The sequence below is a fragment of the Gossypium hirsutum genome, chromosome D04 (assembly GCF_007990345.1).
Source record: "Gossypium hirsutum isolate 1008001.06 chromosome D04, Gossypium_hirsutum_v2.1, whole genome shotgun sequence".
Taxonomy (NCBI): Eukaryota; Viridiplantae; Streptophyta; class Magnoliopsida; order Malvales; family Malvaceae; genus Gossypium; species Gossypium hirsutum.
Genome location: NC_053440.1, coordinates 4,413,237 through 4,427,381, shown reverse-complemented (window position 1 = coordinate 4,427,381; position 14,145 = coordinate 4,413,237). Strand labels below are relative to the sequence as shown.

The 14,145-nt window shown below is 34.2% G+C and overlaps 1 protein-coding gene and 1 long non-coding RNA gene across 2 annotated transcripts; both read right to left on the bottom strand.

The window, feature by feature from the left end:
- Positions 1 to 5,073: 5,073 nt before the first annotated feature.
- On the bottom strand, positions 5,074 to 6,514 carry LOC121216259 (uncharacterized). Its single transcript, XM_041091735.1, has 2 exons — positions 5,964 to 6,514; positions 5,074 to 5,808 (listed from the first exon to the last, which is right to left on the bottom strand). The coding sequence occupies exons 1-2, from the start codon at positions 5,988 to 5,990 to the stop codon at positions 5,218 to 5,220; spliced, it is 618 nt and encodes a 205-aa protein (XP_040947669.1). The 5' UTR covers positions 5,991 to 6,514; the 3' UTR covers positions 5,074 to 5,217.
- Positions 6,515 to 11,887: 5,373 nt separating this feature from the next.
- On the bottom strand, positions 11,888 to 13,830 carry LOC107950867 (uncharacterized). Its single transcript, XR_005912353.1, has 2 exons — positions 13,630 to 13,830; positions 11,888 to 12,177 (listed from the first exon to the last, which is right to left on the bottom strand). It is a non-coding gene; the product is annotated as an uncharacterized lncRNA (long non-coding RNA).
- Positions 13,831 to 14,145: the final 315 nt, after the last annotated feature.

The window sequence follows — 14,145 nt, the reverse complement described above, 5'->3', positions numbered from 1 at the left end:
GATTCAATCTTCTTTTCTATCACTTTACTATCAAGAACATATGCAAGATAAGCTTCACAACCTTTTCTCACATACTTCTGAGCCAACATAGAGGATATCACTGCCGATAAACCATTCAGATCATTAGATTCAATCCGAATAATCTCGTCATTTAGGCATATTAAATTAATAGTCTTCCTTTTGCAATTAACCATAGCATCGTGTAAAGTCAACCAGTCCATACCCAAAATTATATCGAACTTGTCAAATGGCAACAACATCAAATCAGCCGTAAAACATAAATATCGAATCATCAATGGACAATTCTTACACACTTTGTCAACCAACATACACCGACCCAAGGGGTTTGATACTCTAATCACAAATTCAGTAGACTCAACAGGCAAAGTCTTACTGAATGCTAAAGTTTCACACACATATGAATGAGTCGAACCAGGATCAATCAGTGCAATAACATTAGTATCATAGAGAGTGAAAGTACCATTAATAACGTCTGGGGATGAAGCCTCCTCACGTGCGTGAATGGCATAGGTTCTGGCAGGTGCGCAAGCCTCAAATCTAACGGCCGTATCTTTAGTACCTCTCTGACTGGCACTCACATTACCCGTGTTCCTAGGTGGTCTACCCCGAGCTGCTGTGTTGCCCGATCTCGTATTCTGAGTCAAATTTCGATCCGTAAACTCTGGGCACTCCCGAATAAAATGATCTTTCGACCCACATTTATAGCAAACTCGATTGTTGTACTTGCCCCAACACTCACCAACATGTCTCTTACCCCACTGCTGACACTCAGGTTTATTTAGTCAGGTATTACCAACACTAGCAACTAAGGTGCCTCTTGAACTCATTGGTGGTCGTTCTTGTATAGAAAGCTCGGCAGTAGCCTTAGATCAGCTACTAACATCTCTGAACTTCTTTGTTGCCGTCTGAAAAGTTCTACTCACTGATCTCTTGCGAAAATCACTAACTTCAAACTCAGCTTTTCTTTTCTCTTTGCCGAGTTCTTCAGCCTTGCAAGCTCGATCGACGAGTACTACGAACTCTTTTATTTCGAGTATGTCGACAAGCAATTTTATGTCTTCATTCAGCCCTGCCTCGAATCTTTTACACATAGTAGTCTCAGTCGCAACACATTCCTCGGGCATATCGACTGAGTCTCACAAACTCGCGCTCATAATCAGATACAGTCATACGACCCTACTTTAGCTCGAGAAATTCTTTGCGTTTCTGATCAATGAATCGTTGAATGATATACTTTTTGCAAAATTCTGTCTGAAAGAAATCCCAAGTGACACACTCTTTCGGAACAATCGAAACTAGAGTGTTCCACCAATAGTAAGCTGAATCTCGTAACAAAGATATCGCATATTTCAGGCACTCATCAGGTGTACAGGATAATTCATCGAAGACACGAATGGTATTATCGAGCCAAAATTTAGCCCGTTCCGCATCATCACTAACTGTGGCCCTAAATTCTTCAGCTCCATATTTTCTTATCTTATCAACAGGAGGTTTATTCAATCTCATAGGATCGATAGTCGGAGGTACCACAGGCATCGGAAGTGGGTTAATCGGGGTCAGAGGTTGTTGAACAGCCGGATTTGTCCGGATATATTGTGTAAACCATTCATTCATCATAGTATAGAAGGCTTCTTTAGTCTCATCACCATGGTTGCTCGTATTCGGTCGAGAATCAACCGACTCCGTCTCTGGCATGGGAGTAGGTGCTACACTCTCGACATCATCCGCTACAGTTCGATCGGGATCCATTACTATACGAAAACACATTTGTAGATGTCAGAAGTCATCACACTATCTCAATATAAAATATGGCATGTATAGCTAGACTCATACGCACTACGTCAGTCCTAGAATCGACTAAACCGTAGCTCTGATACCAATCAAATGTAACACCCCGACCCATGTCCGTCGCCGGATTTGAGTTACGAGGCATTACCGGTCAAAAACCCAACTCAAATTTTTTTTTTCATAAATTATACCAACTCAGCCACAAAATTTAATTCCATATATATATAATCACATAACCAATTAAAATCAACATGCATCATTAATCAAATTTCATATACTAACCATGTTTCAAAAATTCAACCATATCATTATCATTTACATAATCAAATTTTAATATCATTCCAATTCTTAAAACATTTCCAAACATATATGATTATATATCATAAATCAAACATATAACCAAACATTTATTTGAACACATATTTCATTTCAATTTACTAACTATACTATATATTACAACATAGGTAGTCTACCCTGTTTGGACAGCCTTTTTACATCAATTTGGGCAGCATTCATATACCAAACTAGATAGCATTTTCACACCAAAAATTGGACAGCATATATACAACAATTTGGGCAACATATATCAATCAAATTGAGCAGCATTTTAGCATAAAAATTGGACAGCATATATACAACAATTTGGGCAGCCTATATATATACCAAATTTAACAGCATTTTTACATCAAAATTGGACAGCATATATACAACAATTTGGGTAGCATAAATACAACAAATTGGGCAGCATTTAAGCATAAAAATTGGACAGCATATATGCAACAATTTGGGCAGCATAAATACAACAAATTGGACATCATTTTAGCATAAAAATTTGAGAGCAAATATGCACCAATTTGGGCAGCATAAATACAACAAATTGGACAGCATTTTAGCATAAAAATTTGACAGCATATGTGCAACAATTTGGGCAGCATATATATACCAAATTGAGCAGCATTTTTACATCAAGATTGGACAGCATATATACAACAATTTGGGCAGCATAAATACAACAAATTGGATAGCATTTAAGCATAAAAATTACATGAACATATACCACATTTTGGACCATTAAAGCACATGCATTAATACCGAATTCAAACCAAAAGAGATAAGCCATTTTCGCATGGCTTTTAAATTCATATACACATTGGTTCCAAAATCAATATTTTAACTATGCTATACATGCCATATATTTGAGAACGATTTAGCAAAATACCAAAAGAAATTATCGATAGTGTGACGAACTTAGCTGATGATCCCCTAACACGTAGCGATCACCAAAATCTATACATCAAAACAATTATCCAACACATTGTAAGCTAATTTAGCTTAGTAAGTTATAATCAAATAAACTCTACTATTTAAACCGATATCTCAAATAATATTCAACCAATTCATACTACTAAATCATCTTACCTTTAGCTTACCCTATCATAAGATAATTATTCACTTATTACTATGATTTAACTAAAATCAATATAATTACACAACCATAAACATTTCTTCAAATTTAAACACAAGACCATATACATTATGCATTTCCTCATCATGTAATATAAAGAATCATATTATATATATATGATTCCAAATATAATCACCACATAGGTTTAATATCTACAAAGCTTAACCGTAAATACAACCATAATGGTTATTACTCAAGAATTCCAAGTATTTACTCATTTTAATAATCATGATTTCTCAATAAGACAAATACTCAATACTAATAGTTATTCGAAAATATTTAATAAGTTCGCACACTTAGTGCTCAATAATCAAACTCGCACACTTAGTGCTTTGCCATTAAACTCGTACACTTAGTGCTTTACAATTAAACTCGCACACTTAGTGCTTTACAATTAAATTCGCACACTTAGTGTCGGAAGTCAACAACTCAATACATCTTATTTCAATAATTTTATCACTACATATATATATACTATTCAATTCAGCATATTTACTTAGATACTAAGCTGATTTTAAAACGATACAATTATATATATGCTTAATAACTTACCTCGGATGCCATCGACTAATAGATCGGCTACTCAACTACTTTCGATTTCCCCCGATTTAAATCCGATTTCTTGGTTTCTTGATCTAAACATATTCAAATAAATCTCATTTAAACATATTTTCATTCAATTTAGTCTAAGAACATATAAATGGGAAAATTACAATTTTGCCCCTAACATTTCACACTTTTTACAATTTAATCCTTTTTGCTCAAAACACAAAATACACAAATTTTGACTACACTCCTTAAGGGCCGAATATTCCTAGTGTCTATACAAGCTCATGCATTTTATTTATTTCACATTATAGTCATTGAAAAATTTATTTTCTCCATTTAGCCCTAATTACTGAAATTCACCAAAAATTCAAAGACAAAACATGTTAATCTAACACTTATATTTCATATTTCATCAACTAACATCATGAAACTCAAACATTCATCAATGGCACATTTCAAAATCATCAACAATTCACAAAATTAAGACATGGGTTTTGAAGTATTCAAAGCAACGATCTCAAAAACATAAAAATGATCAAAAACCGAACAAAACACATACCTAAATCAAAGGACAAAATGGCCGAACCTAGCTTTCTTCTTTTCTTACTTTTTCTTTTGATGTTTCGGCTATGGATGAAAATAATGCATGATTCATTTATTTTATGTTTTATTTTATTAGCATTATATTATAATATTATTATTTTACTTTACATTTAATATATATAAAAACTATATATATATAAACCATCCACTACACCAAAACAGGCTTTTAGCGGTGCTTTTTTAAGCCTTTAGCGACGCTTTTTAGCGCCGCAAATACTTTTAGCGGCGCTTTTAGAAGCGCCAGGAAAAACGCCGCTAAAGAAGGCGTCGCTAACTTTAGCGGCGTTTTTTACTAAAAATGCCGCTAAAGACGAGGACCTTTAGCGGCGCTTTTTTCACAAACGCCGATAAAGAACCTGATCTTTAGCGGCGCTTTTTTCACAAACGCCGCTAAAGAACCTAGTCTTTAGCGGCGCTTTCTCCAGAAACGCCGCAAAAAGACCCCTTTCTTTAGCGGCGCTTTCTCCAAAAACGCCGTAAATGACCTTTATCTTTAGCGGCGCTTTCTACACAAACGCCGCTAAAGACCCTTCTCTTTAGTGGCATTTTTTTAAAAAACGCCACTAATTTTGGCAGATTTGTAAAATAATTTTTTTTATATTTTCAGCCCTCCTGTAAAAACAAATTAGAAGAAATCATATCTAAACCAGCCAAAAGTAATAAATCTATATATTAAACAAATAATATAATAAATAACATTAAATAAAGAATAATTCGCATTATTCTTACAAAAATGTTAAAAGTTAAAATGATAATTAAATGTCAAAATGTAAATATATTTACACGATAGTCTAAGACGGCGGCTGTTGCGACTGCTGAAACATCTTCATCATACTCTGAAGCTGCTGCTGGAGTTCATCGAACTTTTTACGCTGCTCTGCTTCCCTCGTTGCAGCTTCTACTTCCCTCGCTTTAGCCTCTGCTTCCCTCGTTGCAGCCTCTGCTTCTCTCGCTGCCGCATCTGCTTTAAGCTGTTGCTGGAGTTCTTCATACTTTTTTTGAACCTCGGCTTCTCTCGCTGCTGCATCCGCTTTAAGTTGTAGCTGGAGTTCTTCATATCTTTTTTGAACCTCAGCTTCTCTCGATGTTGCCTCCGCTTTAAGTTGTGTAATTTGCTCAGTTGTTGTCGCTTGCATTTGAGTCATCTGGTCTCTTAACCTCTGAACTTCAGCTTCAGCTCGACTCCCCAAAGGCATATATTGTTGCGAGCTAGATCCAAAATATTGGGATGGGTTAACAAAAGATCCTTGAAATCGAACCCGACCATACCTTTCAGGACCCAAAACTTCAGTGATAATCCGGTTATCAATATCGTCAATATGGACAGAGCTATCACTGGAAGCAATCGCTTCGTACTCCGCCTTTTTATCCTCCAATTTTTCCTAAAAAATAAATCACATAGTTAGGGCAATATATATTAAAAAAACCCAATGCAACATAACTTAACAATATTTGCATTACAATAAATGAAATAAACCATTAGAAAATAAACACTATAAATAATTAAAACAAGTGAAATTGTATTAAGCAAACGTACCATAATTTCTGTAGCTTCAGGAGTCATAGGGTTTCCATCTTTCTTCCTATGTGTAATGTCAAAAAGTTGAAGGCGTCCAACTTTTTGACCGGACGACAGTTCCTACAATACAATAGTAAAAATATTAATTGATAGAAAGTAATAAATATCTGCCAATATTAAAAAATTCAAAATACCTCTGCATGAGCTACACACGCAAAACTTTTCGACCCAGTTGTGTGAGTGAATTTTTGTTTCTGCCTACTATTTCTTCCAACTCGTCCATGATCCTACATTATGAAATTATTAGTATGTTAATTAGTAAATACTATACACTAAAATAATTACAAAATTTTATAAGTTACACATACCTCTCCTTTCTTCGAAGTCCAAAATCTAACGACCTCTTCCCACTGGTACCTCAGCATTCCCGGCGGGACATTTTGTAATCTCTCACCGAGTGTTGTTTTTGTCTTAAAATAGTCTTTCTTTAAAGTGCTCTTATGGTCTCTCCATCTTTTTCCCAATGCCTTCTTTACATAAGCATCAAAGACCTCTAGAGCAAATCTCGTCTACAAAAAACACAACTTAAGAAAGTAAATGTAAACGAAACTTAAACCCAAGTATTATAAATGACATACACGTTTTGTTACCTTAATGTTATCGAGAGCTTGGTTCTTGTTACTCTCGGGCACTTTATGCCATGACTCAAAGTTAATTGGCAACATATTTGCATTTCGTGCTAGAATGCCCATGTATCCTACTAAAAGGCGAGCTTCTGATCCAACAGGCTGACCAAAGCTATTACTGGATACTTGGACACACTCGACTGGATCTAGCTCGTATAAATCGCTCAGTACCGTACGTCCGCGACCTTTCCGCGTCCCACCAGTTTCATCTGAAAAATAAAAGTATTGTAATATACGAAATTAAAAAAAAACAAACAAGAAGTAAACACACATGTAAATTAAATGTTAAATTACTTTGAACTTCTATAGGTTCCTCAGGTGTAACCGGAACATTCGAAGATCCAATAGCAGTCTGTTGTTCAGTGCTGTTTGTTTCCTCGGAGTTTGGAGTACCTTGAACAATGCGGTGCTCTCGTACTTTTCTTCTAGGCATTTTCTCTGCAATACAAATAAATTAGTTGAAAACTTAGTATACAATTACAACAATTGGGTCACATATAAAATAGTTGAAATATATTCATCCGTAAATATAATTAGATAATCGTAAAAGCTTACTACATTTTATAATTCGTAAATAACTTCATCCGTATCCTGGCGGACCCATTGAAATTGTGTACTAGTACTAGGGATGTTTTCGTTTAAGTTCTGTTCTGGAAATGGCAAAGTTTGTGTTCTGTCGTCAATGCCATCTCTACTTCCACTGCCCATGTCAAACAAGTCTCTAGGGATGTTACGGAGTACAACATACCAACCCTCATCAGTTGGATCTTTTGAGTAAAAAACTTGTTTGACTTGAGAAGAAAATACATACGGCTCATCAATCAATTGTTGTCTTGTGTGAATCAATCGAGCAAAGTTTACCATTAGGAAACCAAATTGATCTTGCTTAATTCCACGTGCAGTATTAACATCGGCCCAATCACCTCGAAATAAGACAACTTTCCATTTGCCGTAGTAATCCAACTCAATTATGTCGGCAAGAAGTCCAAAATATTCCACATTTCCCTCCACAGGATTATTGTCCCTAGCACTAGCATAACTTGTAATTGAGGAATTAACAACTATTCCACAATTTTGCGTTCTCCTCAATCTCTCACGATATTTTGTATGAAATCTGAATCCGTTGATGAGGAACGCACTATATCTTTTAACCACCCGATTTGGACCTTGGGAAAGCCATTTAACTTCATCGGTGACGTTCTTCCCACTCCAAACCTATTGAATGGAAAGTAAACTGAGTAATTAAAAATGTTTTGAGTAAATATTATTATTTGTCAGTGAAAGCTCCAATTACATACCGTTTGGCTTAACCATTCATGAAAAGATTCTGTAAACAACTTATTGATATCTCGATGTTGTGTTCTTCGGGAGCGCGAACGAGATCTCAATATTTGTTTGTACTCACTATGTGTAAAATATGTTCAGTTTGTTAGACTCACGCACAATTTTAAGTTGATAGAAAATGGGTCAAATTTCTAGAACTTACTTGCGTAAAGGTTCCATTGATTCGTGGTGAAATAGAACATATCGATGTGCTTGTACCCACTATAAATCATCTAATTCTGTAATTTCAACTTTACCGATTGGTTCTCCAAAACTTTGGAACAAATAATTATCGGCCAAGTTATGATCCGTGAGTCCAGCATTTCTATTTGGTCTGTTCAACCTTATTTCAATATCTTCCAAATATCTTGAACAGAAGGTCATACATTCCTCTGCCAAGTAGCCTTCAGCAATCGATCCTTCTGGATAACGCTTGTTGCGGCAATAAGACTTTAATTTGGATAGGAACCTAAACACGATATACAACATTATCAAAAGTTATAACTAAAGGCATATAGGTGAATGAAGGAAAATTTTAAAAATTGTAATTAACACCTTTCTATGGGATACATCCATCGATAGAAAACGGGTCCGCCAAGAATTGCTTCATGCGGGAGATGGATTATCAAGTGAACCATAATAGTGAAGAAGGAAGGTGGGAAGATTTTCTCCATGTTGCATAAAGTTAAAGCGGCTCGGTCCTGTACCTTCTGAAGTTCTTGAACATCCAAAACTTTGCCACAAATGGCTTTCATTATATTGGATAGTTCAATTATACAAGACGTTACCTTCTTCGAAATACAACATCGTAGAGCAACTGGCAGTAAATCTTGCATCAAGATGTGATAGTCATGTGATTTTAGCGAATATAGTCTTCGATCTTTAACACTAACACATCGAGATATATTTGATGCATACGCATCTGGAACCTTTATATCCTTCAACACCATGCAGAACACTTCTTTCTCTGTCTTCGACATTGAGAAAATAGAAGGCGGCAACCGATATTTACCATTCGAAAGTGGATTCGGATGAAGATCAGGTCGAATTCCCATCTGAACTAAATCAAGTCGACTCTGAAGATTGTCTTTTGATTTTCTGTCTACATTCAAAATTGTACAGACAATGTTCTCGCAGACATTTTTCTCAATATGCATAACATCAAAATTGTGTCGTAAAAGGTGGTGCTCCCAATAAGGCAACTCAAAAAAAATACTTCTTTTTTTTCCACAAGTCCGCCTCTTTAGGATCATCCTCTTCATCGGAGTTATCATCAGCTTCATCATTTGATATTCTATTTCTTTGCGTGTTTGCCGGTTGATGAATCTTCCCATAACTGAAATTCATATCTTCCAACATTAACAAGATTTCAGATCCACTTGTCTGCGAAGGAGCTTATCTGAACTCTTCAGTACCGTCAAATGCCGAACTTTGAAATCTAAATCTATGATTTTTCGGTAACCACCGACGATGCCCCATGTAAGAGAACTTCTTCCCATTGTATAACCATTGCGAACATGTTTGTGCAGCACAACAAGGGCACGCATAGCGACCCTTGGTACTCTAACCGGATAAATTGGCATAAGCGGGGAAGTCAGTAATGGTCCACATCAAAGCTGCACGTAAATTAAAGTTCTCCTTCCTCAGCACATCGTATGTCTCGACACCAGCCCATAATTGTTTTAACTCTTCAATAAGTGGCTGTAAATAAATGTCGATATCATTCCCGGGCCCTTTCTCTCCAGGGATAATCATAGATAAGATAAGGGAAGATTGCTTCATACAAATCCACGGAGGCAGATTGTAAGGAACAAGCACTGCTGGCCAAGTACTGTATGCTGTACTCATGATCTTGTAAGGATTAAATCCATCAGATGCTAGGCCAAGCCTCACACTCCTGGGATCGCTTGCAAAGCTTGGAAATTTATTGTCAAATGATTTCCAAGCAAAAGAATCTGCCGGATGCCTTAAAAATCCATCATCGGTTCTTCCTTCATGGTGCCATGTCATTGACTTCGCTGTCTTCGACGACATGAAAAGCCTTTGAAGCCTTGGTATCAGCGGGAAATACCGCAAAATCTTGACCGACTTCTTTCTTGGCTGTGCATCATTTTCATCGTCGTTCCCATCTTCTGTGTTTCTATTTATCCAACGGGATTCACCGCATACATGACAGCACTGTTAGTTTCTCCGATCGCCCCAATACAACATGCAATCATTCGGGCAACTATGGATTTTGTTGTACCCAAGACCTAAGTCTTTTATTATTTTCTTCATATCTTTGCATGACTGAGGGATTTTTGCAAACGGAAACATTTCTCTCAAAAACTCTAACAGCATTGTCAATGAGTTCCCGGTCCACCCTCCCAAACATTTTAACTGGAAAAGACGAATGCAGAAAGACATTTTTGAAAATTTCGATCCCTCATATAGTTCTTCGTTCATCTCATTAAGTAGCGCGTAGAACTTCACCGCTTCTGCATTCGGCTCTTCATGAGGTACACTTGTTCCCGGTTCGGTAAAAGCATTTGCACCAACATTGCAATCATCAGATGCCATAAAGTCAGCTGGGAATGACGGCTGAAAACCATGATTGTGCATATTAAATGCATCTCGCAACATACCTTCCATATCATCCCCTCCAACAGACTGATGGTAAGCAGTACCAGGATAAGATACATCCATCGTTGAAGAGGAGGTACTAGGCGGGCATTCTCCATGAAAATGCCATTTTTTATAACCCCGAACAAATCCATCAACAATTAGATGCTCGTATACAACTTCGCGATAATGCCGTTTATGTTGACACACTTCTTACACGGGCAAAGAATCATGTTCTCTTGGCTTGCATATTGAAATGCAAAATTGAGAAAAGTCTCAAACTCCGTTTCGATAACCGTTGCTTACCCTTGACAAATTCATCCAAGATCGGTCCATATCTTAATCCTTGAAGTCTGACGTTGACAATAAATTGCACGGGTAAGTTATGTAAGTTATTTAAGTTATGTAAGTTGTGTATTATGTAAGTTATTATTATGTAAGTTATGTAAGTAATGTATTATGTAAGTTGTGTATAATGTTAGTTATCAAAGTTACAGTATGTAAGTTATTTAAGTTATGTAAGTTGTGTATTATGTAAGTTATGTAGGTTATGTATAATGTAAGTTATTATGTTATTATGTAAGTTATGCAAGTTTATATATAAGTTTATATTATGTAAGTATTACACTTTTATGTATCTTATTTATAATTATTTTAAAATTATAAAATATATTGACAATAAAATTGACATATAGGTTATATATCCATACCATATATGGGGTGATATATTAAAAATATAGGTTTTAATATTTAAAAATAACATTTACAACTATTTTTAAAATTATAAAATTTATTGACAATAAAATTGTAATATAGGTTATATATCCATACCATATATATAAATTTTAAATATATATATAAATTTTAAGTAATGTAATATATTTAAGTAATGTAAGTTAAAAATTTTTGTAAGTAATGTAATAATTTTAAGTAATGTAATATATTTAAGTAATATATTTTAGTAAGTAATGTAAGTAATGTAATATATACTTTAACTTTAGTAAGTAATGTATTTAAGTAATATATTTAAGTAAATTTTAGTAATTAATATATTTACGTAATGTAAGTTATAAATTTTAAAAATATATATATTAATAATTCATTGACATTCATTGACAATTCACTGACAGTCAATCAATTAATCACATCTAACGTCGATAATTTATTCATTGACATAAAATCGAAAATCGATAATTTATTCACATTAAACCGAATAAACTAATCGGCCATAATTTATTCAATTACTCAAATATAAAAAGTGATTGAAGAATCATAATCTGAATTTTAATAATTTGCCTCATATAGTTCTTGGGTAAATGATACGTACAAAAATAACAAGCATAATTTAAAACTAGCATAACTTGTAATAAGCTGTAAAGTTACACGCAAATTGAGCTAGCAACATATAAAGCAAAGATGATCATTAAAACCGATACCCACAGCTTTAAAACCAAAAATCTTAATTAAAACTCCGTTTTAAAACTAAAAAAAATAACTAAATGATAAAGCTAAAATATAACCAAATCCAAAATTTAAACATTTGGAGGTGTTTTTTTTAAGAAAACTATCTAGGGAAACATAGAAATAAATACCTCAAATTTCCTCAACTTCGAAGCAAACTTCTGCAAAAAAACAAAAAACACACACACAAGTAAATTAGTACCAACAAAACAGAAGGAAACAAAAGAATATTTAACTAAATTAAGATTCAAATCTAAATTTGAATTTTAATTATCACAACAATCAGAACAATACATAAAGACTTTGGCAGAACATGACTCTATATTTATTCAGAATTACCGTATGAAATATTTCCATATCAAATTCACTTCATTATTCATACCAAATATTAATATCAAATATTTAACAACTTTGATTCAGATGAAATATCTAAAATCAAATTCACATCAAAGAACATTTGACCGTAGCCTAAATTTAGGATCTAACCAACCATTCTTTTACAAATTATGAACAGTTGACAGTAGCTAAGATGCTGTCTACAGCCTGTCTACAGTCACAATTTCGGCAAAGCAGCATTGAGTCTCATAACCCACAAGATAAAATTTGTTACATTTAACTAAATATAAACAAGATCTATTATTAAATAATATATTTTGCTATCGCAAAACTAGACAAATAAACAGAACAGGTATTTGCAAAACAGAAAACAGAAAATATCGCTAAACAGACTAGAAAACAAACTAGAAAACAAAACCCAAGAATTAATACAAGATATTATTCTTCAAATATATTATTTTTTTAAAAAAGGCATACACATTCCATTATCTCCACAATCGTGGATCACTCAAAATCCAAGTAAAATAAACATAGAAATTTAATCTGCAGCAGCATCCTAACACTTGTTGAGTTGAATACATAGAAATTTGGGTTTCAATAAACATAATAATAACTTCATTATTATTTTGAGATTCAATTTAGCTAGATTTTCCCTTTTGTGTCCTGCACTTAAAAAAGCCACTAACAAACCCATCATTTTGCAACATATGCTAAGAAACAGTTTTCAATAAACATGAAATGATGATATTTTCTGCTGCAGATTAGCTAGAGGAATGGTTAATTTTGAGATTCAATTTAGCTAGATTTTCCCTTTTGTGTCCTGCACTTAAAAAAGCCACTAACAAACCCATCATTTTGCAACATATGCTAAGAAACAGTTCTCAATAAACATGAAATGATGATATTTTCTGCTGCAGATTAGCTAGAGGAATGGTCAAAGACATTCAAACGAATAAAAATAATGGAAACCAAATTGGAAATTTGAGTATACCAAAATAATTAGATACCAAAATAAGAATTATACCAAAATAATTAGATACCAAAATAAGAAAACAGGTATACTTTAGAAGTTAAACCCTGAATTAAACTAATAAACAGTGAAATAGAATCCCCACAAATGGAGTACAAACCCTAACATGCATAACTTTTTCTACAAAATTATCGACCCTAACATGCAAAAAGAAAAAAAAGAAGATTAACTATAGATTAAAAAAATCCCCAAATTGACTGAAAGAAAACCCTAAATGTAGATCGATTATTGAGGGAAAAAGGGTTACCTTTAAAACAAAAATTCCGCAGCTTTGATAACAGAGTGTAGATCGATTCAACTATTGCTTTGTTTCTTTTGATTTCTGAGTTCTCCTCTGATTTTTTTTCTTTGTATTTTGGTCTTTCTATTTTTTTCTTTTCCTTTCGATTCTCTACTCTGCCTTACTCTGTGTTTTTTTCTTTTCCTTCTTTCTCAGATACTAAATCGATAGACTGAAACTGATGTTTAACAACGTGTAAAGAAACGGCGCCGTTTAGACAAAGTATACAGATTTGCGGCGTTTTAAGGAAACAACGCCGCTATTGCTTCCATAATTTCCAAAATTAAATTCCGAAACAGCACCGTTTTAAGAACCTTAAATATATATTTGCGGCGTTTTTAGCAAAAACGCCACTAAAAATTACCTTACTGAATAGAAACGGTGCCGTTTTAAGAAACTTTAATCCATAGTTCTGGCGTTTCCCAAAAAACGCCACTAAAATTTCAAGTCCTGAAGAGAAACGGTGACGTTTTGAAAAACATT

Excerpts from the sequence above, each read along its gene's own strand:
- LOC121216259 (XM_041091735.1), bottom strand. The coding sequence starts at position 5,990 with ATGACTCCTGAAGCTACAGAAATTATG. Across the intron at positions 5,809-5,963 it reads CTGAAGCTACAGAAATTATG|GAAAAATTGGAGGATAAAAA; the intron begins GTACGTTTGCTT and ends TTTATTTTTTAG.